This window comes from Bufo bufo, chromosome 1 (assembly GCF_905171765.1).
Source record: "Bufo bufo chromosome 1, aBufBuf1.1, whole genome shotgun sequence".
NCBI classification, from domain to species: Eukaryota; Metazoa; Chordata; class Amphibia; order Anura; family Bufonidae; genus Bufo; species Bufo bufo.
Window position 1 is genome coordinate 767785188 of NC_053389.1, and position 25147 is coordinate 767810334.

Sequence of the window (25147 nt, forward strand, 5' to 3'; positions counted from 1 at the left end):
GCGCATGCGCTGGGAGCCTCACCAGCGGTTAGGGTAGGGAAAAAGCACTGGCCTGTACGTAATTTTTCCCTTCCCTAACCGCTGGTGAGGCTCCCGGTGCATGCGCAGTGTCGGCCGGTGTTCAGCTGAGAACATCCATCCGATCACTGCGCCTGCGCACTGGCCCATAGTTTTTCCCTACCCTAACCGCCGGCGAGGCTCCCGGCGCATGCGCACTCTGCTGTGAAATTTCCCTAACCTGTCGTTGTGCGCCTGCGCGGCGCTGCACACCTCCTCGCGTCATGTCCGGTGCGACCGGAAGTGACGAGGGTAGGGAAATCTCACGAAGTAGGGAAGTATAACATTACACCGGCCTTTGGGGTGTGTGGGCTGGTAACTACTTGGTTGGATAGTCAGCCAGCCTATGCAACAAGCAGTGTTTTTTTTTTTTTTTTTTTGGGGGGGGGGGGGGGCACAAGGTTAGCTCGCACAGGGCGCCTGAACACCTAAGGCCGGCCCTGTCTGTTACAATATCTATACACACAGCTTGGTTCTGTTACTGTATCTATACACACAGCTTGGTTCTGTTACTGTATATATACACACAGCCTGGTTCTGTTACTGTATCTATACACACAGCCTGGTTCTGTTACTGTATCTATACACACAGCTTGGTTCTGTTACTATATCTATACACACAGCTTGGTTCTGGTACTGTATCTATACACGCAGCTTAGTTCTGTTACTGTATCTATACACACAGCTTGGTTCTGTTACTGTATCTATACACACACAGCTTGGTTATGGTACTGTATCTATACACACAGCTTGGTTCTGGTACTGTATCTATACACACAGCCTGGTTCTGTTACCATATCTATACACACAGCTTGGTTCTGTTACTGTATCTATACACACAGCTTGGTTCTGTTACTGTATCTATACACACAGCCTGGTTCTGTTACTGTATCTATACACACAGCCTGGTTCTGGTACTGTATCTATATACACACAGCTTAGTTCTGTTACTGTATCTATACACACAGCTTAGTTCTGTTACAATATGTATACACACAGCCTGGTTCTGTTACTGTATCTATACACACAGCCCTGTCTGTTACTGTATATATACACACAGCCTGGTTCTGTTACTGTATCTATACACACAGCCTGGTTCTGTTACTGTATCTATACACACAGCTTGGTTCTGTTACTATATCTATACACACAGCTTGGTTCTGGTACTGTATCTATACACGCAGCTTAGTTCTGTTACTGTATCTATACACACAGCTTGGTTCTGTTACTGTATCTATACACACACAGCTTGGTTATGGTACTGTATCTATACACACAGCTTGGTTCTGGTACTGTATCTATACACACAGCCTGGTTCTGTTACCATATCTATACACACAGCTTGGTTCTGTTACTGTATCTATACACACAGCTTGGTTCTGTTACTGTATCTATACACACAGCCTGGTTCTGTTACTGTATCTATACACACAGCCTGGTTCTGGTACTGTATCTATATACACAGCTTAGTTCTGTTACAATATGTATACACACAGCTTGGTTCTGTTACTGTATCTATACACACAGCCTGGTTCTGGTACTGTATCTATACACACAGCTTAGTTCTGTTACTGTATCTATACACACAGCTTAGTTCTGTTACAATATGTATACACACAGCTTGGTTCTGTTACTGTATCTATACACACAGCCTGGTTCTGGTACTGTATCTATACACACAGCTTGGTTCTGTTACTGTATCTATACACACACAGCTTGGTTATGGTACTGTATCTATATACACACAGCTTGGTTCTGTTACTGTATCTATATACACAGCCTGGTTCTGGTACTGTATCTATATACACACAGCTTAGTTCTGTTACTGTATCTATACACACAGCTTGGTTCTGTTACTGTATCTATACACACAGCTTGGTTCTGTTACTGTATCTATACACACACAGCTTGGTTATGGTACTGTATCTATATACACACAGCTTGGTTCTGTTACTGTATCTATATACACAGCCTGGTTCTGGTACTGTATCTATATACACACAGCTTGGTTCTGTTACTGTATCTATATACACAGCCTGGTTCTGGTACTGTATCTATATACACACAGCCTGGTTCTGGTACTGTATCTATACACACAGCTTGGTTCTGTTACAATATGTATACACACAGCTTGGTTCTGTTACGGTATCTATATACACACAGCTTGGTTCTGTTACGGTATCTATATACACACAGCTTGGTTCTGTTACAATATGTATACACACAGCTTGGTTCTGTTACGGTATCTATATACACACAGCTTGGTTCTGTTACGGTATCTATATACACACAGCTTGGTTCTGTTACAATATGTATACACACAGCTTACTGTATCTATACACACAGGTTGGTTCTGTTACTGTATCTATATACACACAGGTTGGTTCTGTTACTGTATCTATATACACACAGCTTGGTTCTGTTACTGTATCTATACACACAGCTTGGTTCTGTTACAATATGTATACACACAGCTTGGTTCTGTTACGGTATCTATATACACACAGCTTGGTTCTGTTACGGTATCTATATACACACAGCTTGGTTCTGTTACGGTATCTATATACACACAGCTTGGTTCTGTTACAATATGTATACACACAGCTTGGTTCTGTTACGGTATCTATATACACACAGCTTGGTTCTGTTACGGTATCTATATACACACAGCTTGGTTCTGTTACAATATGTATACACACAGCTTACTGTATCTATACACACAGGTTGGTTCTGTTACTGTATCTATATACACACAGGTTGGTTCTGTTACTGTATCTTGGTATTGAGCTTGAAAGTGGGTGCCCAAGTTCACATTTTTAAGGGCAAACTACAGGAAGGCTGTTAAAATAAAAATGAAAAACAAAAACACTTAAACTCACTTTCCTGACCACTATTTGATCCAGCACCACGGCTCTCTTCTGTCCACCACGCTGCTGCTGGGACATAGTGGGTCATTACTAAGCTTAAAGGGTTTCTGTCACCCCATTAAACAGTTTTGTTTTTTTTTCATTAATAATAATCCCTATAGTGCGATCTCTTGATACATAATAAAATTAATCATTTTGATTCAGTAGATTTAGCTATAAACCGATTTTTAAAATATGCTAATTACCTTGCTACCAGCAAGTAGGGCGGCTACTTGCTGGTAGCTGCCGCATCCTCCGTTCGTAATAACGCCCCCTCGGCATGCTGATTGACAGGGCCAGGGAAGGGAATCCTTCTCTGCTGGCGCTGTTCGAATTCGAAATCTCGCGCCGGCGCCGTACCTGGCTTCAATCGGCGCAGGCGCACTGAGAGGCGGCCGCTCGCTCGACCGCTCCATCCTCAATGCGCCTGCGTCGATGACGTCATCGCATACACCCGGAAGAGAAGACGCCGGCGTCTTCTCTTCCGGGTGTATGCGATGACGTCATCTATAGTGTGCAAGCACGACCACCACTGATGGATTGCCGGGTGGTCTCAACCATAGAAACGAGCAGTGCATAATGTGATGAAAAATTAAGCCAGCAAATGGAGCAATATGGACAATTACAATACATTAGTAAGTGCCTTAACTTTCTCTACGTGATAAATGCCACTTGATGAAGAGAGACAACCCATTTAATGAAAACCTCTATCCAGAGTGCTCTGTACCTCAGACTGGGCTGAGGATTCATCTTCCAATAAAGACAATGACCATAAGCACACAGTCAAGACAGCACAGGATTGGCTTAGGCACAACTCTGTGAATGTCCTTGAGTGGTTCAGCCAGACTTAAACCGATAGATGTGGGTCCCACCTCTGGGATCCGATCTTGTCTAGAGAACTTGGCCACCAAAATGAAGGACAGCATGCCATGCAGACTGTGAAGTGCTCTCGATTTAATGACATGGGAGTTCCGAAAATAGCCGAGCAAGTGGGCTGAAACATTTGGGACTGTCAGACGTAACCGATCCATCATCTCTGTTCACTTGGAGGTCCCGTTCTGGAGACAAAAGTGGGTCCTAGCGATATGTCATCAATGTCCCAGGTAGAAATACCCCTTTAAGTAATAAGATTTAAAATGTAACAAAATCAATCAGTAGTTCTACAAAAAGTTTCTGTGTAGCTCCAGCTATTGACAATTGACAACTGTTCTTACTATTCCCCTTGTCCATACTATAAAACTGTTTAGGGACACAACCATTTGACAAGAGGAATAGTAACACTCGTTTATTAACCTCTTCACTGCGGCCATACGGCTATATACGTGCTATTTGCACATACCCCATGCAGATAGCAAGTATATAAACGTCATGGCAATTCTTTAATCCAAGCGCTGCAAAGCGCTTGGATTAAAGCTTCTGCCCCTGAACTGCTGCTGTCACGGACAGCGTACAGTCCAGTAATGCCGGCAAGAAGAAAAATCTTACATTCTAGGTATTGCCACGTCCGTAACAATCTGCTCTATAAAAATGTCACATGACCTAACCCCGCAGGTAAACGTTGGAAAAATAAATAAATAAAAACTGTTCCAAAACAAACCAATTTTTTGGTCACCTTACCGCATAAAGTGTAATAATGAATGATCAAAAAATCAAATGGGGGGCGTGGCTTCGGCATGGCGGCGTGAAGACGCAAGTAAAGAGAGCTCCGTGACTTGCATCAGAGAATCAAGTGAGACCACCTTCTTACTCACCTCTGACAGGCCATGACTAAGGGGAGAAGGTCGAAGAGCCATTCCGCAGTCCCTCCGGAGCACTCCATAGGCCGGTTCCTCCGTTCCACCCAGCAAGGAGACCCAGAGTCGCCCATAATGGCCGCCGCTTCCTCATCATTGCGGCCTGTGGCACAGCCGTTTCTTCCGGCGCCAACTCCTGAGGTCCTGCTTTCCAGCGTGCAACACCCGGGTGAGCTGTTTCCATCTCGTTCAGCCCCGGCCTCCTTGAGCGAAATCCCCGCCCGACCGGGTTCCCCGCTATGCCACGCAGCTCCCTGTCAGCAGGAGCTTCCAGATACCGCCACTCAGGTGAGATCGGGGCCTAATGAAGACAGAGGCCTGCAAGCCCGCACCTACATGCCTTCTCCAGTGGCTAGCCCTGCACGGGGTATAACCGAGGTGACACCACCGTCCCTGCAGGTCCCTGCTCTTACTCCCCCACGGCCTGCTCTGGACACTCACTCTCTCAGCCAAGGCATACCTGCCATTTTCTCCTCGCTGTCGCAGCATCCTGAGGAATCACAGGGGCTCCCCCCACCCCCATCTACCATTGATCGCACACTGTCAGAGTTATGGGAAATGGTGAGGGCATTGCCCACAAAGTCTGATTTAGAGGCACAAGTGGCTCGCATAGAAACTAAACAAGCCCAGGCTCTCCAAGTGGTTCGTGATGAGGTCCACCAGCTAGACGCCCGTCTGTCATCGCTAGAACACCGCTACACGGCCACTACTTCCACGATCCATTCTCATTCCACGACCCTGTCTGCGCATACCTCTCAACTGCAGGACTTTTCTCTACATCTTGACGATGTGGAAAATAGAGGCCGTCGGAATAACCTAAAGCTCCGTAACATCCCGGAGTCTGTCCCCAGCGATCAGCTACATTCCGTTGTGGTGGACATATTCAACTCTGTCCTTGATAATCCACTTTCAACCAAGATTGAACTAGACAGAGTCCACAGGACCGCTGGCCCTAGAAATCGTGATCTGGAGAGGCCACGTGACGTCATCTGCCGGGTACATTTTTACACGGTGAAAGAGCGAATTCTACGCAAAGCCTGGGAGAAAAAGGAACTCTTCTTTGAGGACACTCCGATTACCATCTTACCAGATGTGTCCCGCCTAACCCTTTCTATGCGAAGAATGGTTAGGCCTCTGTTAGAGGCTATCAAAGAAGCTGGTGCATCTTATCGCTGGGGGCATCCGTTCCACCTCATCGTCCGTTATTCTACCGGCCAGTCAATGCTGGTCCGCTCTCCTGCCGACCTCTCGGATCTATTCAAGTTTCTGGATATCCATCCATTTGCCGTTCCGGATTGGACATTGCCTCCACTCCTGCAAGGACCACCACAAAGACCAGATTTCTCACGACGATCAACATCTCCGTCATCAAGACGTGCATCTCCTGGCCGTTCCAGCTCCTCCCGTGGTTGTTCTTCCAGACCTCACTACCAGCCTACAAGACGTCTACCGCAATCTCCCCGTTGATTCACCATTTACGTCTCAGACGGGACGATTCTTCATCTGCATTCCTGAAAGGGACTTTGCTGTGAAACTCTCCATGTCTCTTCAACCTCATGGGATGTTATTGGTCTTATGACTTTGTTCTTATTCTATCCTCTGTGTTATTTTGTTATTTCTGGTGCTACCTCCATTTTATCTGTCCTACAGGTATAAACCTAGATATCTATCCTTACCTCTCCCCGCTGTCAATGTTGATGTTCATTCTAGAAGGGGGTCTCCCGGAAGTAAATTTGCTCTATTCCCTTTTTCAGGTCACTATGTGCGCTTTTTGAGATTTGATTTCTCTCCCTCTCGTAGTCGCTTGCCGTTCTACCTCCCATACTAGGGCACTGTGAGTCCTTTACGGGTTACTCACAGTTATTTCTGCTTTTGCAGTATTTTTCCTGCTCATAGCTAGGATCCCTCCCCCTTTCCATTTTCCTCTCTTTTCCACCTTCTCCTACCCTTCTCCCGTTTTCCTCCTTCCCCTACTGACGACACACTTCTCTCTCATAAAGGGGTTTTATACGCACTTGTTTTTATCTTCTACTGTTCAATATGTCTGACATCTTGTTGGTCTCCCTTAATGTACAGGGTTTGAACCTGCCTGAAAAGAGATCTTCTCTCCTGCATCTCCTCTGGAAAAAAAGAGCTCATGTGGCGTTTATCCAAGAAACACATTTCCGCTCTTCCTCCACTCCGAAGCTCTCCGATAGACGTTTTCCACATGTCTACCACAGTTCTGATCCGGATTCCAAGACAAAAGGTGTATCAATCCTTATCTCTAACGCAATCGCCTGGGATCTGATTGAGTCTCGCACTGATGGAGCAGGCAGGTACCTGTTTATTAAAGGAAAGTTGGCAGGTACATTAGTCACTTTGGCATCTATTTATGCCCCTAATACAGGACAGATTAGTTTCCTATCTAAGACCCTTAGAGCCTTGGAGGACTTCACCAAGGGCCTCCTGATTCTGGGGGGCGATTTTAACATTGTTCTAGACCCTCGTCTGGACTCCTCCAAGGGTCAGGTTTCTTATCCCCACTCAACCATTTCCAAGCTTAAAGAACTCCTTTTCTCTCAGCAACTTGTGGACACTTGGCGCGTCTTAAACCCGACATCCCGAGATTACACGTTCTTCTCACACCCACACAACTCCTACTCCAGGTTGGATCTTTTTCTCCTGAACCATGCTAGACTAGACCTTCTTATAAAGGCGGAGATCGATCCAATAGCTTTCTCTGACCACGCCCTAATCTCCATATCACTCTCTTTCCAGACCCACCAAAACAGGGCCTGGCATTGGCAACTAAATGAATCAATCCTACACGACCTGCAAGTCTCTTCTGAAATCCGGAAGGACCTGACTGAATATTTTATGACTAACGTGACTCCAGAGAGTGACCCCCTTAATATTTGGGAAGCCCACAAATGCTTTATACGAGGCTCCTTTATAAAACTAGGGTCCCAGTTGAAAAAAGAGAGAGCCGCTAAGATAACATCCCTTTTATCGCGCATTCACGTGTTAGATCAGCAACACAAACAGACCCTGGACTCGCAGCTGGGAGCAGTGCTTACCCAGCTCCGTGATCAGGTTCGTTCACTTTGCCTCTCAAAAGCAAAGGCAACCTTAACCAAATGTCGTAGACACTACTATGAACATGGGAATAAACCAGGCAGAACTCTGGCTCGGGCTTTACGGAAAAATAGGCTAAGCTCTTATGTTCCACATGTATCTACCATCTCCGGTTCTAAGGCTTCCCTCCCGCGGGATATAACAGAGGCGTTCAGATCCTACTATCACACACTATATAACTTAGGAGACTCCCATCTGTCCAATGCCCATGAATCAATGCCCTCAATGAGGTCCTATCTCGAGTCCGCTGGCCTCCCATCTCTTTCCCCTGAGGTGGTCCCATTATTGGAATCGCCCATATCGTTATCTGAGTTACAGGCTGCTATTAAAGATTCTCAAACAGGGAAGGCCCCTGGTCCAGATGGACTCACGCTACCCTACTATAAACAATTTGGGGACATTTTATTTACCCATTTTTTAGCCGCCTTTAACTCATTTGATGCGTCCCGTACTTTACCCAATGATACTCTTAGAGCACACATTACGGTCATCCCCAAGGAAGGGAAAGACCTTTCACAATGCCAAAGTTATCGTCCCATCTCACTGATTAACGTGGACCTAAAATTATTCTCCAAAATACTTGCTACCCGCCTCCTCCCTCATCTTCAAAAATTAATCCATTTAGACCAAACTGGGTTCTTACCCCTAAGAGAAGCTCGGGATAATATGACAAGGGCAATAAATATGATATACCAAGCTGTATCCTCTAAGATCCCGACATTACTCCTATCAACCGATGCCGAAAAGTCATTTGACAGGGTCAATTGGAAATTCATGTTTGAGACCTTGCGTTATATAGGACTGGGGGAGAAGATGATGTCTAGGATTACCAATCTTTACTCAAATCCCACTGCGGTAGTCAAAGTGAATGGCCAATTTTCCTCTCCCCTATCCATCCGCAATGGAACGAGACAGGGTTGTCCCTTATCCCCCCTCATATTTGTGCTATGTCTGGAACCGCTTTTGTGCCACATAAGGGGGAACCAAGATATCACCGGATTACAGATACAGGGGACACCACACAAAGTCGCAGCCTACGCTGATGACCTCCTGTTTTTCCTTACCAACCCAAGAGTTACCCTACCTAACCTGCTTAGGGAACTTAAAGTATACGCCCATCTCTCAAACTACAAAATTAATTATCAGAAATCTGAAGCCTTAAACGTTACTCTCCCATCTACCATGGTCACATCCATTTCAGAGAACTTCCCCTTTAAATGGGCTCGCTCGTCTTTAAGATACCTTGGTATATTCCTGACCTCTACCTTCTCAGACCTGTATCAGGCTAATTACCCGCCTCTTCTCCGGGCCATAAAAACAGACTTAGACAGGTGGCATAAGAGCACGTTCTCATGGTTTGGGAGGATTTCGATTTTTAAAATGAATGTATTACCAAAAATCCTTTTCTTCTTTCAGGCCCTTCCGGTCCATATTCCTAGGCTCTTTTTTCACAACCTTTTAAAAATGTTGACTCACTTTATTTGGGCTGGCAAACCGTCCAGAATAGCTAGGTCGACACTCTTTCGCCCTAAACTAGAAGGGGGTCTAGGGCTTCCAGACTTCCTGTCCTACCACAGAGCATCACATCTCCTTAGAATTGTGGACTGGTGTCGTCACAAAGCCTATAAGCAATGGATCTCGGTTGAACAGTCCTTTCTGCCTACTCCTTTACCGGCTACTCCGTGGTTGGCTGATCACATACCGTTGGAGGCTCGATTACATCCGACCATAGGCCCTTCCCTAAAGATCTTCTCTGCTATTCAAAATCTCCCCAATATCTCACCATCTCCCTCTCCTATGTTCCCTCTCCTTGGCAATCCACAATTCCCCCCTGGGATGGAACATGGACCTTTTCGTTCTCTGGTAAATTGCAATAAATTCAGGGCCCATCATTTGATCGCCTCGAATTTATGGCTCACCCCCCAACAAATCTCAGCGATGGATATCTCCCCTAAAATTAATTCCTGGCAATCACTCCAACTTAAGCACTACATGGACACTCTTCCTCCAGCACAATCTTTTGTCCGTGATAAGACGGATTTGGAGTTTCTTTGCGATCAACCAGGGGTGTCTAGACATACCATTTCTCGAATATATAACTTACTACTCAATCCTCCCAACCAACCTCCTCCCAACTATATCCCTCAGTAGGAAGCAGACCTAGATATTGCACTCTCACCAGAACAAAGATTAAGATTGTTCACGTGCATTCACAAAACATCTATTGCTAGCAATGTCCAAGAAGCTGGATTCAAACTTATGTCCCGTTGGTATAGGGTCCCTACTAGACTTAATTCCATTTTTCCTCAAGTTTCTCCTTTGTGCTGGCGTTGTGGCTCCGAGAGAGGCACTATCCTACATACATTCTGGAGCTGTCCACATCTGTCGGAATTCTGGGATTCGGTGTGGTTGATTTCATCTAAATTCACATCATATACCCTTCCTAAGACGCCTGCTTTCTTCCTGCTCCATCAGTGCGAGATTCCCCTCTCCACTTATAAAAAATCTGTGGTGAGGCATCTGGTGAACGCCGCGAGAGCTTGTATCCCGTGCCTTTGGAGGCAACCGTCTGTTCCCTCTGTAGCCATGTGGATCAACAAAATCCAGGAGACCATGAGAATGGAAGACCTCACCTCGTCAATAAGACATACTGAGAAGATGTTTACTAAAACCTGGAGTCATTGGTTGGAATTCTATGACTCTGCTGAATGTAGGTCTCTTTTATCCCAGTCATGAGAGCGAGGTTTGTTGTCTATCCTTCCCTTCCCTTTTACCCTTTTTTCTAAATGTATCCCTCACCCCTCTTTCTATCCTTTTCTTCATACGTCGGCTGACGCTCCAGTTTTTTTCGAACTATTCCACATATGTTTATGTGAAATCTCATTGGATAGTGTTTATTTGACTTAACAAATTGCCACTGCGAGACTTTTCGCTTTACTTTGTGTAACCTGTTCGACAACTGATTCATGTCTTGTCTTGAATTGAAAAATTGAAAAATTCTAAATAAAGAATTTATAAAAAAAAAAAAAAAAAATCAAATGTACCCAAAAATGGTACCAATAAAAACGTCAATTATTTCTGCAAAAAAAGAGCTCCTGCACAAGACGATCGGCAGAAAAAATATAAAATAAAGCGTTCAGAAAATAGAGACACAAAAACAATTTTTTTTTTTCAAAAATGTTTTATTATGTAAAACTGAAACAAAGAAAGTAGACAAATTTTAAATAATTGCGTCCGTAACAACCTGCTCTATAAAAATAGCACATGATCTACCCTGTCAGATGAATGTTGTAAAAAATAAAAATGGTGCCAAAACAGCCATTTTTTGGTTACCTTGCCTCACAAAATATAGAGCAATATAGAGCAATTAAATCCTTATCCCCTAGTTTCCAAAATGGGGTCACTTTTTGGGAGTTTCTACTGTAAGGGTGCATCAGGGGGGCTTCAAATGGGACATGGCATCTAAAAACCAGTCCAGCAAAATCTGCCTTCCAAAAACCATATGGCGCTCCTTTTTTCTGCGCTGTGCTGTATGCAGGGATGTTTCTGGAAACCGCAGAATCAGGGTAATAAATATTGAGTTTTGTTTGGCTGTTAACGCTCGATGTCTTAAAGAAAAAAATTGAATAAAATGGAAAATCTTCCAAAAAAGTGACATTTCGAAATTTTCCTTTAATTCTTGTGGAACACCTAAAGGGTTAACAAAGTTTGTGAAATCAGTTTTGACTAACTTGAGTGGAGTAGTTTCTGCAATAAGGTCATTGATGGGGGGATTCCACTATGTAGGCCCCACAAAGTGACTTCAGACCTGAACTGGTCCTTAAAAAGTGGGTTTTGGAAATTTTCTTAAAAATTTTAAGAATTGCTTCTAAAATTCTAATCCTTCTAACGTCATAAAAAATTAAAATAACATTTACAAAATGATGCCAACATAAAGTAGACATATGGGGAATGTTAAGTAATAAATATTTTGGGAGGTATCGCTTTCTGTTTTAAAAGCAGAGAAATTGAAATTCTGAAAATTGCTAATTTTTCAAATTTTTGGGTAAATTTGGGATTTTTTCATATATAAAGGTTAAATATATTGACTCAAATTTAGGACTATCATGAAGTACAATGTGTCACGAGAAAACAATCCCAGAATTATTTGGATAAGTAAAAGCGTTCCAAAGTTAATAGCACATAAAGTGACATATGTCAGATTTGCAAAATTAGAAGTGGTCACGAAGGTCAAAAATGGCTTGGTCTTGAAAGGGTTAATTTGTTCATAGATTTCCAGGAGGAATAACAGAAGAACAGGACAATACAGAGATTTATCCTAGAGACAGATTATTTCATAAATATGGCACATGTAGTTTATGGCCATCTTTATAATGCAGATTATTGCTCCACCTTTGCAGCACATTTCATTTGATAAATTTCCAATGAGTTCCCTAAAAATCAAAGGAGAATGGAAACTTAAATCCATTACATTCATAGAAGAAATGTATTTAAAAAAAAAAAAAAAAAAAAAAAAAGATGGCAGAAATGGCTGAACGCTATTGGTCAGTTCCTGCTCACATCACAACCGTGTAACCAGGGCAACTGTGGTGCCCGCATCTGAATGGTAGGTGGCAGTTGGAAGTGGCAGTTAGAGTTGACTGGCGACGGAGGACATACCTGTATCTGCTGACCGGATGGAAAGCGCTACAATGGATTCGGAGGAAGAGAAGATTGTTATGAAGAGGAGAGGAGCGAAGAAAAGAAGAGGAATTCCTGACTCATCGGCTGATGAGCAGAAGGTGATGGAGAAAGAAGAGGAGACTCCCATCAGGAGGAAAGGAGGGAAGAAGAGACGGACCATCCTGACCTCAGCGGATGAAGAGAAGGAGACACCCAAGAGGAGCAAGAAGAGGAAGAAGAGAAGACCATCCAGCTCCTCCAAGAAGACGTCTCCTAAGGATCAGCTCATTCAAGTGAAAGAAGATGTGAGTAAAGAGCCCAAATGTGCCAAGAAGAGAAAACTCATCCTTATCTCTTCAAAAGGAGCAAAGAAGTCCCTGATCAAGAAGGAGGACGACGACACGGTGAAGACAGAAGACCAGCAGGAGGACCAGAGAGTCTCAGGTAGATGCACACATACAGCAATACACAAGTTATACGTCCTGGACACTTTGTTATAACTTTACATTAATCTGATCTGTAGCGCTGAGACCTGAGACAAGCAGAAGGAAGGGGCTTCCACATTTACAGCTGGGGGATTATTAGGGGGGGGGGGAGGGGTGCTAGCCGCCATGTATACTGGGTGCTCAGTTCCATGGAAGCGACAACAAGCCATTCTGTCTTGGTCAGGGTATTTAGATACAGGGCTGGGGCAGTGAAGTGTGAATTAGGCCATACACAGTCCGATCTTAAGCATTTCATGTTATTATAGCAATTATTTCTAATCCCCCCAATAGTGTCCGGTATGAGTTGTCAGCAGAGCCTGTGCATGGACAGAATACAGGCTGTCATAAACAGCAGCCCATAGTGTGTACAGTACACACTGTAACAACCCTGCATGCACAGGAGTGATCCTGATACATGGAGCAATGTGCCCCTAATGGGAATGGTTAGAAGTGGTCAGGAGCTCCAAGGCCATAGAAATGTACAAGGCCACATGCCAAGCCCATGTCTACACCTCACTGACCTCCAAGGTGACTTCTAATATTTTTAATATTGTATTCTAGGAAGTGCATTACTTCTTGTGATACACCCTGCAGCTGCTGCAGAACTTCTTTCTTTAGGCCACTTTCACATGAGGATTTTTGTAATTCAAACCCAGGAACAGAAAATCCATAAGAAATGCAGAGTTTTCCATGATCCTTCCTCTCTGTGTAGGCTCCTCTCTGGGTTTAGAATCACAAATACTGACCCCAATACTGACCTGAATATGTAAGTGGGAAAGAGCCCCCAGTAATGGACTGGGAGGAGGTCTGCAGCATCCGAGCTGTGTAATGCTGTTCTGCAGCAGCTTTGAAAACTGTATTTATTTAGGTGGTTTGAGGTCTATATATATTATGGGGCGAGTATTAACTCCAGGATTCGTATTCAGGGGTCTGGTCTGCAAGTTTACAAAGTTTTTGTTTTTATGGGGATCATAAAACAGTCATGGTGATACTAAATATATGTGTTTACTACATGTACAAAATAAAATATTCTAAAACCCAGAACTTTTGTATTTATTCAACAGACCTTTAATTTTTATTGGTACCAAACATACAACTTTTTGACCACTTTTTATTCCATCGTTTGGGAGGTGAAGTGACCAAAAAGCAGCAAATCTTACATTGTGTATTTTTTTAAGTGTTCACTGTATGGGATATTTTAATAGGCTGGAAGTTTACAGACATGGTGATACCAGTTATGAATTTATGGTATTGTTTGCATTTTCATATGATAAATGTGAAAAAAAAAAATCATTGTTTAACCTATATTTTTTAAATGTTTTGAAACCTTTTATTAAACATTTGACACACACTGTGTATGGCGTCTGCCCTATACACTCCACTGCCAAATATGTATATGTATGTCACATGTCAGGAAGGGTTAAAGGGGTTGGTATTAAAATATCAAGATATTTTTCAAAGGAGGTGATTGTCTTAACAAGAATAAAAACACCCAATTCACCATTTTGGGTCATCTTGTGCCACCCCCAAAAAAATTAACAAAAAGTGACAAAAAATTTGTATGTACCCACAAAATGTAGCAATAGAAACTATAGTTAATTTTGTAAAATACAAGCTCTCATACAGCTCTAAAATATAAAAAAGTTGTTTATTCAATATAACTGCTCGTATCCAGAGGTTATGACCACTCCGCAATCCAGCAGAGGTGGCCATGCTTGTACACTATAGAAAAAAAGTGCTGGCCTTTCTGGTGGCTGGGACTGCAGGAGTCCGGATAGGCCGGCACTTTTTCCTATAGTGTGCAAGCATGGCCACCTATACTGGATTGCAGGGTGGTCGTAACCTCTGGATATGAGCAGTGTATAATTTGATGGAAAAATTAATCAAGCCAGCAAAGGAAGCAATATGGACAATCACAATACATTAGTAAGAGCCTTGTAGTAACTTTCTCTACATGGTAAATGCAACTTACTGTACTGAAGTGAGACAACCCCTTTAAGGGGTTAAGGTACTTGGCCTGGGGTCTGTATTTATTTAGGGGGTCTGTTTTCTGTATTTATTTTGGAGTCTGGTCGGAGTCGGTATTTATCTATGGGTGCTAGATGCTATTAACCTCTTGCTGTCACACTAATGCCGAAAGGCGTCAGTGCGGCGGCTCTCTCAGGTCTCAATGACGCCTATTGGCGTCATCTCGTGAGACTCGAGATTTCGTGTGAACACGCGCGCGCTGCTCGGAAGTTATACTACAGCCTGCCAGCAATGATCATTCGCTGGCAGGCTGTAGATGTTAAAATAATCGCATCAGAAAGGTATGTCAGACACTGTTTTGTTAACAGCGTCTAATATACCTGCTACCTGGTCCTCTGGTGGTCCCTTTTGCTTGGATCGACCACCAGAGGACACAGGCAGCTCTGTAAGTAGCACCAATCACCACACTACACTACACACACACACCCCTGTCACTTATTAACCCCTTATTAACCCCTGATCACCCCATATAGACTCCCTGATCACCCCCCTGTAAGGCTCCATTCAGATGTCCGTATGTGTTTTGCGGATCCACGGATCCGCAAAACACGGACACCGGCTATGTGCTTTCCGCATTTTGCGGATCCGCACATTGCCTAACCCTCAGAACTATATAGAAAATACCTTTTCTTGTCTGCAATTGCGGACAAGAATAGGACATGTTCTATATTTTTGCGGAACGGAAGTGCGGACCCGGAAGTGCAGATCCGCAATTCTGGATCCGAGCGGGACAAAGTCTGTCCCCATAGAAATGAATGGGTCCGCAATTCCGTTCCGCAAAATGCGGAACAGAATTGCGGACGTGTGAATGGGGCCTAAGGGTCCCTTATCACCGCCAGTTAGTTAGCTACTTGTTAGGTAGTTAGCGCCCAGCCCTCCGCACCGCAGTCACTGATTAGTCGCTGATTAGCGTCATCGCTGTCGCTAATCAGCACTAGTACTATATAGTATCTGTAAGTGATCAAGACTGATCGCAATCAGATCTATATCAGTACATTAGGGTCACCTTAGGCTCTACAAAAAACGCAGTGTTCGCCCGATCAGGCCTGATCTTGTGCGCACACTTGCGTTCAGTCCGCCCCACCGCAGTGACAGAAATGTTTTTTTTTCTGATCACTGCAAAAACACCGTAAAATCGGTGCGGCACTATAAAGATCACTTTTGAGGGGCATGGTGAGTTCATAGAAGATTTTTTTTTTGCCACAAGTTAGCAGAAATTGTTTTTTTTTTTGTTTTTTTGTTTTTTCTTACAAAGTCTCATATTCCACTAACTTGTGCCAAAAAATTAAATCTTACATGAACTCACCATACCCCTCACGGAATCCAAATGCGTAAAACTGCCCTGTGAAATCCTAAAGGTACTCATTGGAATTTGGGCCCCTTTGCGCATCTTGGCTGCAAAAAAGTGTCACACATGTGGTATCGCCGTACTCAGAAGTAGGGCAATGTGTTTTGGGGTGTATTTTTACATATACCCATGCTGGGTGAGAGAAATATCTCTGTAAATTGACAACTTTGTATAAAAAAATGGAAAAAGTTGTCATTTACAGAGATATTTCTCACACACAGGATGGGTATTTGTGAAAAGACACCCCAAAACACATTGCCCTACTTCTTCTGAGTACGGCGATACCACATGTGTGACACTTTTTTGCAGCCTAGGTGCGCAAAGGGGCCCAAATTCCAATGAGTACTTTTTAGGAGGGCATTTTTAGACATTTGGATTCCAGACTTCTTCTCACGCTTTAGGGCCCCTTAAATGCCATGGCAGTATAAATACCCCACAAGTGACCCCATTCTTCTGAGTACGGCGATACCACATGTGTGACACTTTTTTGCAGCCTAGGTGCGCAAAGGGGCCCAAATTCCAATGAGTACCTTTAGGATTTCACAGGGCATTTTTACGCATTTGGATTCCAAACTACTTCTCACGCTTTAGGGCCCCTAAAATGCCAACGCAGTATAAATACCCCACAAGTGACCCCATTTTGGAAAGAAGTCACCCCAAGGTATTCCGTGAGGGGCATGGCGAGTTCATGTTAAATTTTATTTGTTGTCACAAGTTAGTGGAATATGAGACTTTGAAAGGAAAAAAATAAATAAAAAATAAAAATCATTTTCCGCTAACTTGTGCCAAAAAAAAAAAACTTCTATGAACTCGCCATGCCCCTCACAGAATACCTTGGGGTGTCTTCTTTCCAAAATGGGGTCCTTTGTGGGGTATTTATACTGCGCTTGCATTTTAGGGGCCCTAAAGCGTGAGAAGTAGTTTGGAATCCAAATGCGTAAAAATGCCCTGTGAAATCCTAAAGGTACTCATTGGAATTTGGGCCCCTTTGCGCACCTAGGCTGCAAAAAAGTGTCACACATGTGGTATCGCCGTACTCAGAAGAAGTAGGGCAATGTGTTTTGGGTGTATTTTTACATATACCCATACTGTGTGTGAGAAATATCTCTGTAAATGACAACTTTAAAAAAAAAATTATACAAAGTTGTCAATTTACAGAAATATTTCTCTCACCCAGCATGGGTATATGTAAAAATACACCCCAAAACACATTGCCCTACTTCTTCTGATTCCGGCGATACCACATGTGTGACACTTTTTTGCAGCCTAGGTGCGTAAAGGGGCCGAAAGTCCAACGAGTACCTTTAGGCTTTACAAGGTTGTCCCGCCCAAAAATTTAGTCCCGCCCAAAATGCCAGAACAGTAAACACACCCCACAAATGACCCCATTTCGGAAAGTAGACACCCCAAGGTATTCACTGAGGGACATAGTGAGTCCGCCAGAAGTTAGCAGAAATGGAAACTTTATTTTATTTATTTTTTCCTCAGAAAGTGTCATTTTCCGCTAACTTGTGAAAAAAAATGAAATCATACATGAACTCACCATGCCCCTCCGCGAATACTTTGGGGTGTCTTCTTTCTAAAATGGGGTCATTTGGGGGGTATTTATACTATCCTGGCATTCTAGCACCTCAAGAAACATGACAGGTGCTCAGAAAGTCAGAGCTGCTTCAAAATGCGGAAATTCACATTTTTGTACCATAGTTTGTAAACGCTATAACTTTTGCGCAAACCAATAAATATACACTTATTGGATTTTTTTTTTATCAAAGACATGTAGCACAATAAATTCTGACACAAACTTGTATAGAAATGTAGTCATATTTGAACAATTTTACCTGAAAAAGTTAAAAATACACTTTTTTTGAGAAAATTGCGGTCTATTTTGATTAATATCAGAAAAACGAAAAATCTCAGCAGCAATCAAATACCACCAAAAGAAAGCTGTATTTGTGAGAAGAAAAGGAGGTAAAATTCATTTGGGTGCAAAGTTGCATGACCGAGCAATAAACCGTTAAAGTTGTGAAGTGCCGATTTGTAAAAAAGGGCCTGGTCACTAGGGAGGTATAAACCTGTGGTCCTTAAGTGGTTAAATAGAATAATATAGTCCCCCACCTATCACCATTCCAAGTCTATGGAACTGCTGGAGATAGCCCAGCTCTGTGTTTGGCAATGCAGATTCATTATTAATGCCTCAGATAGGAATATCCCTTTAAATGTCTTCTCCTGTTTTTCTATTATTTCCCCCCCAGTTGAGGACAGTGGTGTTCGGCCAACCTGCTCTAGAAGCACAATCTCCGATAACATCAAGGAGAGATTATTATTCCATCATGTGCTCGGGCAGGGAAGTTATGGAAAGGTCATCTTGGCTGAGGACACTTCTAACCATCAGAAGTATGCTGTGAAGATCATCAGCAAGAGAGCCATGCTTGCCGACTGTGATGAGGCGGATGTGTTGGTGGAGCACCGAGTGTTACAGCTGGCATCTGGGAGCCCCTTCCTTGTCCACGCGGCCTTTGCATTTCAGACCAAGGTACACTACTGACAACCTCACTTTTATCAAATGTCTCCACTCATAACCCAATCAGGATAAAAGGGGCCAGCAGCAGTCGCTGGAGAACCCAAGACCCTTCACTGTAAGACCTGACAGAATGACTATCCATGTCAGAGCGAATGGGTCTGGTAGAACTGCAGGGACCCCCAGTTATAAGAAGAACAGGGGTCCCTGAGTCCCCCTTCATGTGAATGAAGAGGTTGTTTGCATACATGACCAATGCTTTATTTAAAACTCCATTAAAACACATACAATGGCTGTGTGCTCTCTGCTTCCGGGTGCGTACTCATACGCTCCGCGATCTGCAAGATGCGGCTAAAGAGGGGACGTGTGCCATCTTTTGAGGCATGGCTGCTCAGAAGCACGTGGAAGGACCGGTGTCCGTTTTTGGCAAATCTGCAGTTTGCGGTCTGGAAAAAAGGATGTGGTCATGTGAATGGGACCTAAGGGTTGTCCACCATGTCTCCATCACAGGACCAGGACAGATTTATAGCTGCTACAGGAAACCATTTTGAAGGTTCCTATTCAATAACTGCAAGCAGAGATCATAACTGACAATCTGATACAGAAAGATTATAAAACTGTATAATCTTTCACTATATACAAAGAATAACCATTACTTAATGAAACTGGAATATCCCTTGAAGGATTACAGAAGCCACGGCTATATTCTGTACAGTAAATGTGTAAATGTGATCTGATGGTTCAGTAATGGCGTCTTCTATGTCACAGATGCTTGTTCTACTTGGGCTGGAATACATGAGCTGCGGGGACCTCGATCAATTCCTGAGGATGAAGGGGCGGCTTGACATCCCCAGTGCAAGGTAAGGCTGGATACAAAACCTCAGCTAAACGGTCAGAAGATCAGAAGATGCCATGAAATATTAGATACAGCGTCCTGCCCCATGTACATCACACTGATGAGATCTGCTCCCCCGTTTCTTCTCTACCAAAGAAGGATTGAAGAAATGTTAGGGAATGTCCCCCCTCTTCCTTGGGCTCTGATCCTCCATCTGATATGAAAAGACATACAGGAGAACAGATCTCCCCCGTGTGATGTTAAGAAGCCTTAGGGCTCTTTCACACCTGCGTTGTTGTGTTCCGGCATAGAGTTCCGTCGTCGGGGCTCTATGCCGGAAGAATCCTGATCAGGATTATCCTAATGCATTCTGAATGGAGAGAAATCCGTTCAGGATGCATCAGGATGTCTTCAGTTCCGGAACAGAACGTTTTTTGGCCGGAGAAAATACCGCAGCATGCTGCGCTTTTTGCTCCGGCCAAAAATCCGGAACACTTGCCGCAAGGCCGGATCCGGAATTAATGCCCATTGGAAGGCATTGATCCGGATCCGGCCTTAAGCTAAACGTCGTTTCGGCGCATTGCCGGAGCCGACATTTAGCTTTTTCAGAGTGGTTACCATGGCTGCCGGGACGCTAAAGTCCTGGCAGCCATGGTAAGTGTAGTAGGGAGCGGGGGAGCAGTGTACTTACCGTCCGTGCGGCTCCCCGGGCGCTCCAGAGTGACGTCAGGGCGCCCCAAGCGCATGGATCACGTGATCGCATGGATCACGTCATCCATGCGCATGAGGCGCTCTGACGTCATTCTGGAGCGCCCGGGGAGCTGCACGGACTGTAAGTATACCGCTCCCCCGCTCCTACTATGGCAACCAGGACTTTAATAGCGTCCTGGGTGCCATAGTAACACTGAAAGCATTTGGAAGACGGTTCCGTCTTCAAATGCTTTCAGTACACTTGCGTTTTTCCGGATCCGGCGGGCACCTCTGGCAACGGAAGTGCATGCCGGATCCCAACAACGCAAGTGTGAAAGAGGCCTTAGTCACATTCCCAGGTATTAAAGGGGTTCTACTGGGAATGGTCAATGGTCCCAAGCAACCTGTCCTAGAATGTGACTAGAACTGGTTTGCTCCAATAGCTGAGCTGATTAATGGGGTGAGGGATGTGAAGCCACCATGCAGCCCTGGCAATAAGAAATTGCCTCCTCAGTTGACAGTGATAAGATATATATTTTGCCTCTTATTTTACTGATTGGTAAGAATGTCTAACAGTCTTCTGTGTTATCCTCGCATTATATTCATTTTGTTACTTTTCTGACAGATTCTATGCCGCTGAGCTCGTGTGTGGCATCCAATTTCTCCATTCGAAGGGAATCATCCACAGAGACCTCAAGCCCGAGAACATCCTGGTGGCTGAGACGGGCCATATTAAGATCACGGATTTCGGTCTCGCACTTGACAACATGCTTGGAGACCGCACAGCCACCGAATATGCTGGGACAAAGGGCTATGTGGCTCCTGAGGTGAGAAAAAGGGGGTTTCCTCATTTCCACCATTCCATTTGTATTAAAGTGGTTTTCCAGGTTTGGAATATCGGTCGCATATTCTCAGCTTCAGCCATTAATATCACATTGGTGGAGGTCTGACTCTTGGCACCCCCACCTATTACCTGTTTGAAGGGTCCTCATTGATGGTCTGAGCTCTACCTCATTGATTACTGCACACCACCTACTTGATGCCGGCTACTGCAGCTTCTTCTCATTGACGTGAACAGGACAAGGCTGTAATAACCTGCAGGTAGCGCCCGGCCCTTCATACAGCTGATTGGTGGGGATGTCGAGAGTCAGACCCCAACTGATCGGATACTGATGGCCTATTCTGAAGAAAGATAATGAATATTCTGAACCCAGAAATCCATTTAATAATGGTAATTATTCTTATTATTAATCATTCATCTTCAGATCATTATGTATTGATGAATGCCTCATCTTAACTCATTCCTTTTTACAGACACAGGGGAAGAGTTATCAAGACTCGCACTTTCTGCGCCGGTATTGATATCTCCTGTGTTGCTTCTGCAGTCCATGTCCCAACCAAAAATCTACGACATCTCCGAGCGTCCGTACATTTCTGGCTTCAAATGTACCAGAAAACTGTCACAAATAAAAATAAATTATTCATGGGTGGCTGACCATGCCCCTGTGACAAAAAACAAAACAGCAATTCTGGCGTTGAGATGTTTTTTTGTTTTTTTATGGTGTTCTCTTAACAGCAATACTTCTGTATTATTGCAAATAGTTATTTTCATGCTTTTTTCTACAGAGTGTATGAGGTGCCCCGACAGCAGCAGATGACTTTGTGGTTACAGTTTATCTGCAGCTGGATGGAGGCAGAACATCTTGTCCTCATTCAGCTAAACACCTTGTGTGACCCCATACTACGCTATGCCAGCAATGGCCACAGCCTGAGCACCTACAGTGCGGGTTTATAGTATAAGCCGTGTAGTCACTCTTCTCTCCTTTCTGGCAGATGCTGGCTAAGGAGGAGTATGGCATCGGAGTGGACTGGTATTCATTTGGTGTCATCTTAAATGAAATGCTCACCAGTGAGTGCACTTACCAACCTGCACTGTTTGACAAAACACGCTCCGGCGCTAAAGACATCATTAAAAAGGTCAGTATGTTCCTACATGACACTACTGTACTGTATACAATGTTACATGACAACCTGTGATAGGAGACATCTCCCCCTACAATGCCCCATAGTGCACCAGGATCTCCTTCACTAATACTCACTACTGTAGTGTTCAGGAGGGGTCGCCCCTCAGGATAGCAATACACAACCAGCACTTCTGTAGTATACAAGGTGACAACACTGGTCTCCACCAGAGAGGAGGCCGAGTAGGATGCTGGAGTCACAACTTCTCCAGCACAGACTCAGCAATAGCACAAATGTCTGCCAAGAGCTCCAAGGACTTACATAGGAGCAGCAGGAAAATATCATTTCTATTCTCCCATGGTAACATTTTTGGGAATTACTGACCTAATGGATAATTGGTTTCCCTTTAAAGTAAGAGCCTGGTACGTGTAGTTAATGTACTGAGGACATGTCTACACACTTAGTCCACCCCTCGGAGTTTATGTAACAAGAAGCCACAGATTTCTAAAATCTCCCATTGCTGACACTACAGCCTGAGTCCAGCATTCAGACAGAATAAACATTAGGCAAAATGTATCAAAACTACTACAAGAGAAGACAAGTGAGAAGTCGCCCAGGGAAGCCAATCAGATTGCAGATTTCGTTTCCCAGCTAGCCTCTGAAAATGTAAGAAGCCAATCAGATTGCAGATTTCATTTCCCAGCTAGCCTCTGAAAATGTAAGAAGCCAATCAGATTGCAGATTTCGTTTCCCAGCTAGCCTCTGAAAATGTAAGAAGCCAATCAGATTGCAGATTTCATTTCCCAGCTAGCCTCTGAAAATGTAAGAAGCCAATCAGACTGCAGATTTCGTTTCCCAGCTAGCCTCTGAAAATATAAGAAGCCAATCAGATTGCAGATTTCGTTTCCCAGCTAGCCTCTGCAAATGTAAGATCTGGAGTCTGATTGGTCATTGTGTTCATCAGTCGTTATAGTCACTAAGTTATAATTACATTCCTCATTTTCAGCTCCTCCGGAGAGATCCTGCCAAGCGCTTAGGAGTCCACGGGAACATCCGAGGCCATCATTTCTTCCAGCATATTGACTGGGTCTCTGTGGAAGCCCTTCGGATGGCCCCACCACACATCCCTGTAGTAAGTACATGAAGAGAAGCTCTTCCCTGCTCTACATACACGTTATATACTGTATAGGATTCTCAATGTCAGGGGCTTGATATAGGGTGGCTACTGGCTTCACCTCAGAAAGCCGGACCTCACTGACCACGCCCCCAAACCGATAAACCACGCCCACATCGGTAGTTGTTGAATGAGTAAGATGGCATGTAAGATGCTTTATACTCCTCCAGAAAGACTATATCTTATTATGGTGGAGGATGAGTACATAAGGTGATCATATTATATGTGAAAATAGTACCACCAGAAGCTTCATATCAGGTCTGTGACCGCTTGTGATGGTCATATCCTCATTTTCATCTATTTATTTGCTTTTAGCCATCTACACCTCAACGCTGTGCCAGGCAATTCAACCTGGGCACAATGGAGGCAGCAGCGGCCAAGAAGGGACCTTTACCATCTAAACATCAGGCCATTTTCAGAGGGTTTTCATTTGTCACCCGGTAAACCCTCCACCCGCTCTAATGTCATCAGAGCAAGATGTCCTCCTGAGCTCCTGGAGACGGACAGAAGAACAGACCCAGGTATATAGCTGGAAATAAGTGGTGTTCCTATACAGCTGTATGAATTTCCTAATGATTCAAGATTTAAGGTGCTCCAAATGTGTAGCTTCAGTTTTCTGACCATTAGGCTTCATGTACACGACCAAATGTGTTTTGCGGTCCACAAAACATGGATACCGGCATTTTCCCGTTCCGTATGTCCCGCCATATTGTAAAAATTACTATTTTTATCCACAAATCTGAGAAGAATAGGATATGTTCTATTGTATTTTTTGCAGGGTTACATACGGCTGCATGGATGCGGACAGACGGATGACATCCATGTGCTGTCTGCATTTATTGTGACCCCATAAGGATTGGATCCGCCTGTGATCTGCAAAAAATACATTCAGATGTGGACCAAAAATATAATCATGTGCCTTAAATGGTTGTGTACAATCCCTCATCTTCACATGAGCACTCAGTCTTTATATATTATACCACATCTTGTGGTATCTGTACTGATTCATCCTGTCATATATCCTACAGGGTGAAGACCATGAAGAACTATGACAACAGGACCTGCGATTGGCACTGGGCTGAAGAAAAAGAACATCTAGAACAGTGTTTCCCAACCAGTGTGCCTCCAGCTGTTGCAAAACTACAACTCCCAGCATGCCCAGACAGCCTTTGGCTGTGCGGGCATGCTGGGAGTTGTAGTTTTGCAACAGCTGGAAGCACACTGGTTGGGAAACACTGATCTAGAAGACACTTGATGAGAGAGGACACTGGTCCTGGATCTCACAGATCAGCGCTGGATGACTGTGAGTAAGTATACGGGCATTTGATCCAGGGACTATATCCCCACTGCCATATTTGCAGTCAGGAAGGAGTGTTTTTCCCCTTAGATCAGGACAGATTGGCAAATGTCATAAAGGGGTTTTTTCTCACCTTCCTGTGGATCAACACAGTTGCCCTTCCCCCAATTCAGCCATTCCCCTAATCAAAAGTACAATTCGGACCACCTTTTGTGGACAGATTATTTAGTAATTGATTCAGGGACTAATCTGACTGCCATGCGTGGAGTCGGGAA

The 25147-nt window shown here is 44.0% G+C and overlaps 1 protein-coding gene across 1 annotated transcript in view; it reads left to right on the plus strand.

Annotated features, from left to right (window-relative positions):
- The first annotated feature begins 22308 nt into the window (after positions 1–22308).
- LOC120987213 (protein kinase C delta type-like) overlaps positions 22309–25147 on the plus strand; it is a 28279-nt gene continuing 25440 nt past the window's right edge. Inside the window, exons 1-2 of the mRNA XM_040415806.1 lie at positions 22309–22416; positions 23408–23533. Coding sequence (XP_040271740.1) covers positions 22339–22416; positions 23408–23533 — 204 coding nt within the window. The 5' untranslated portion in view covers positions 22309–22338. The remainder of the gene's footprint in view (positions 22417–23407; positions 23534–25147) is intronic.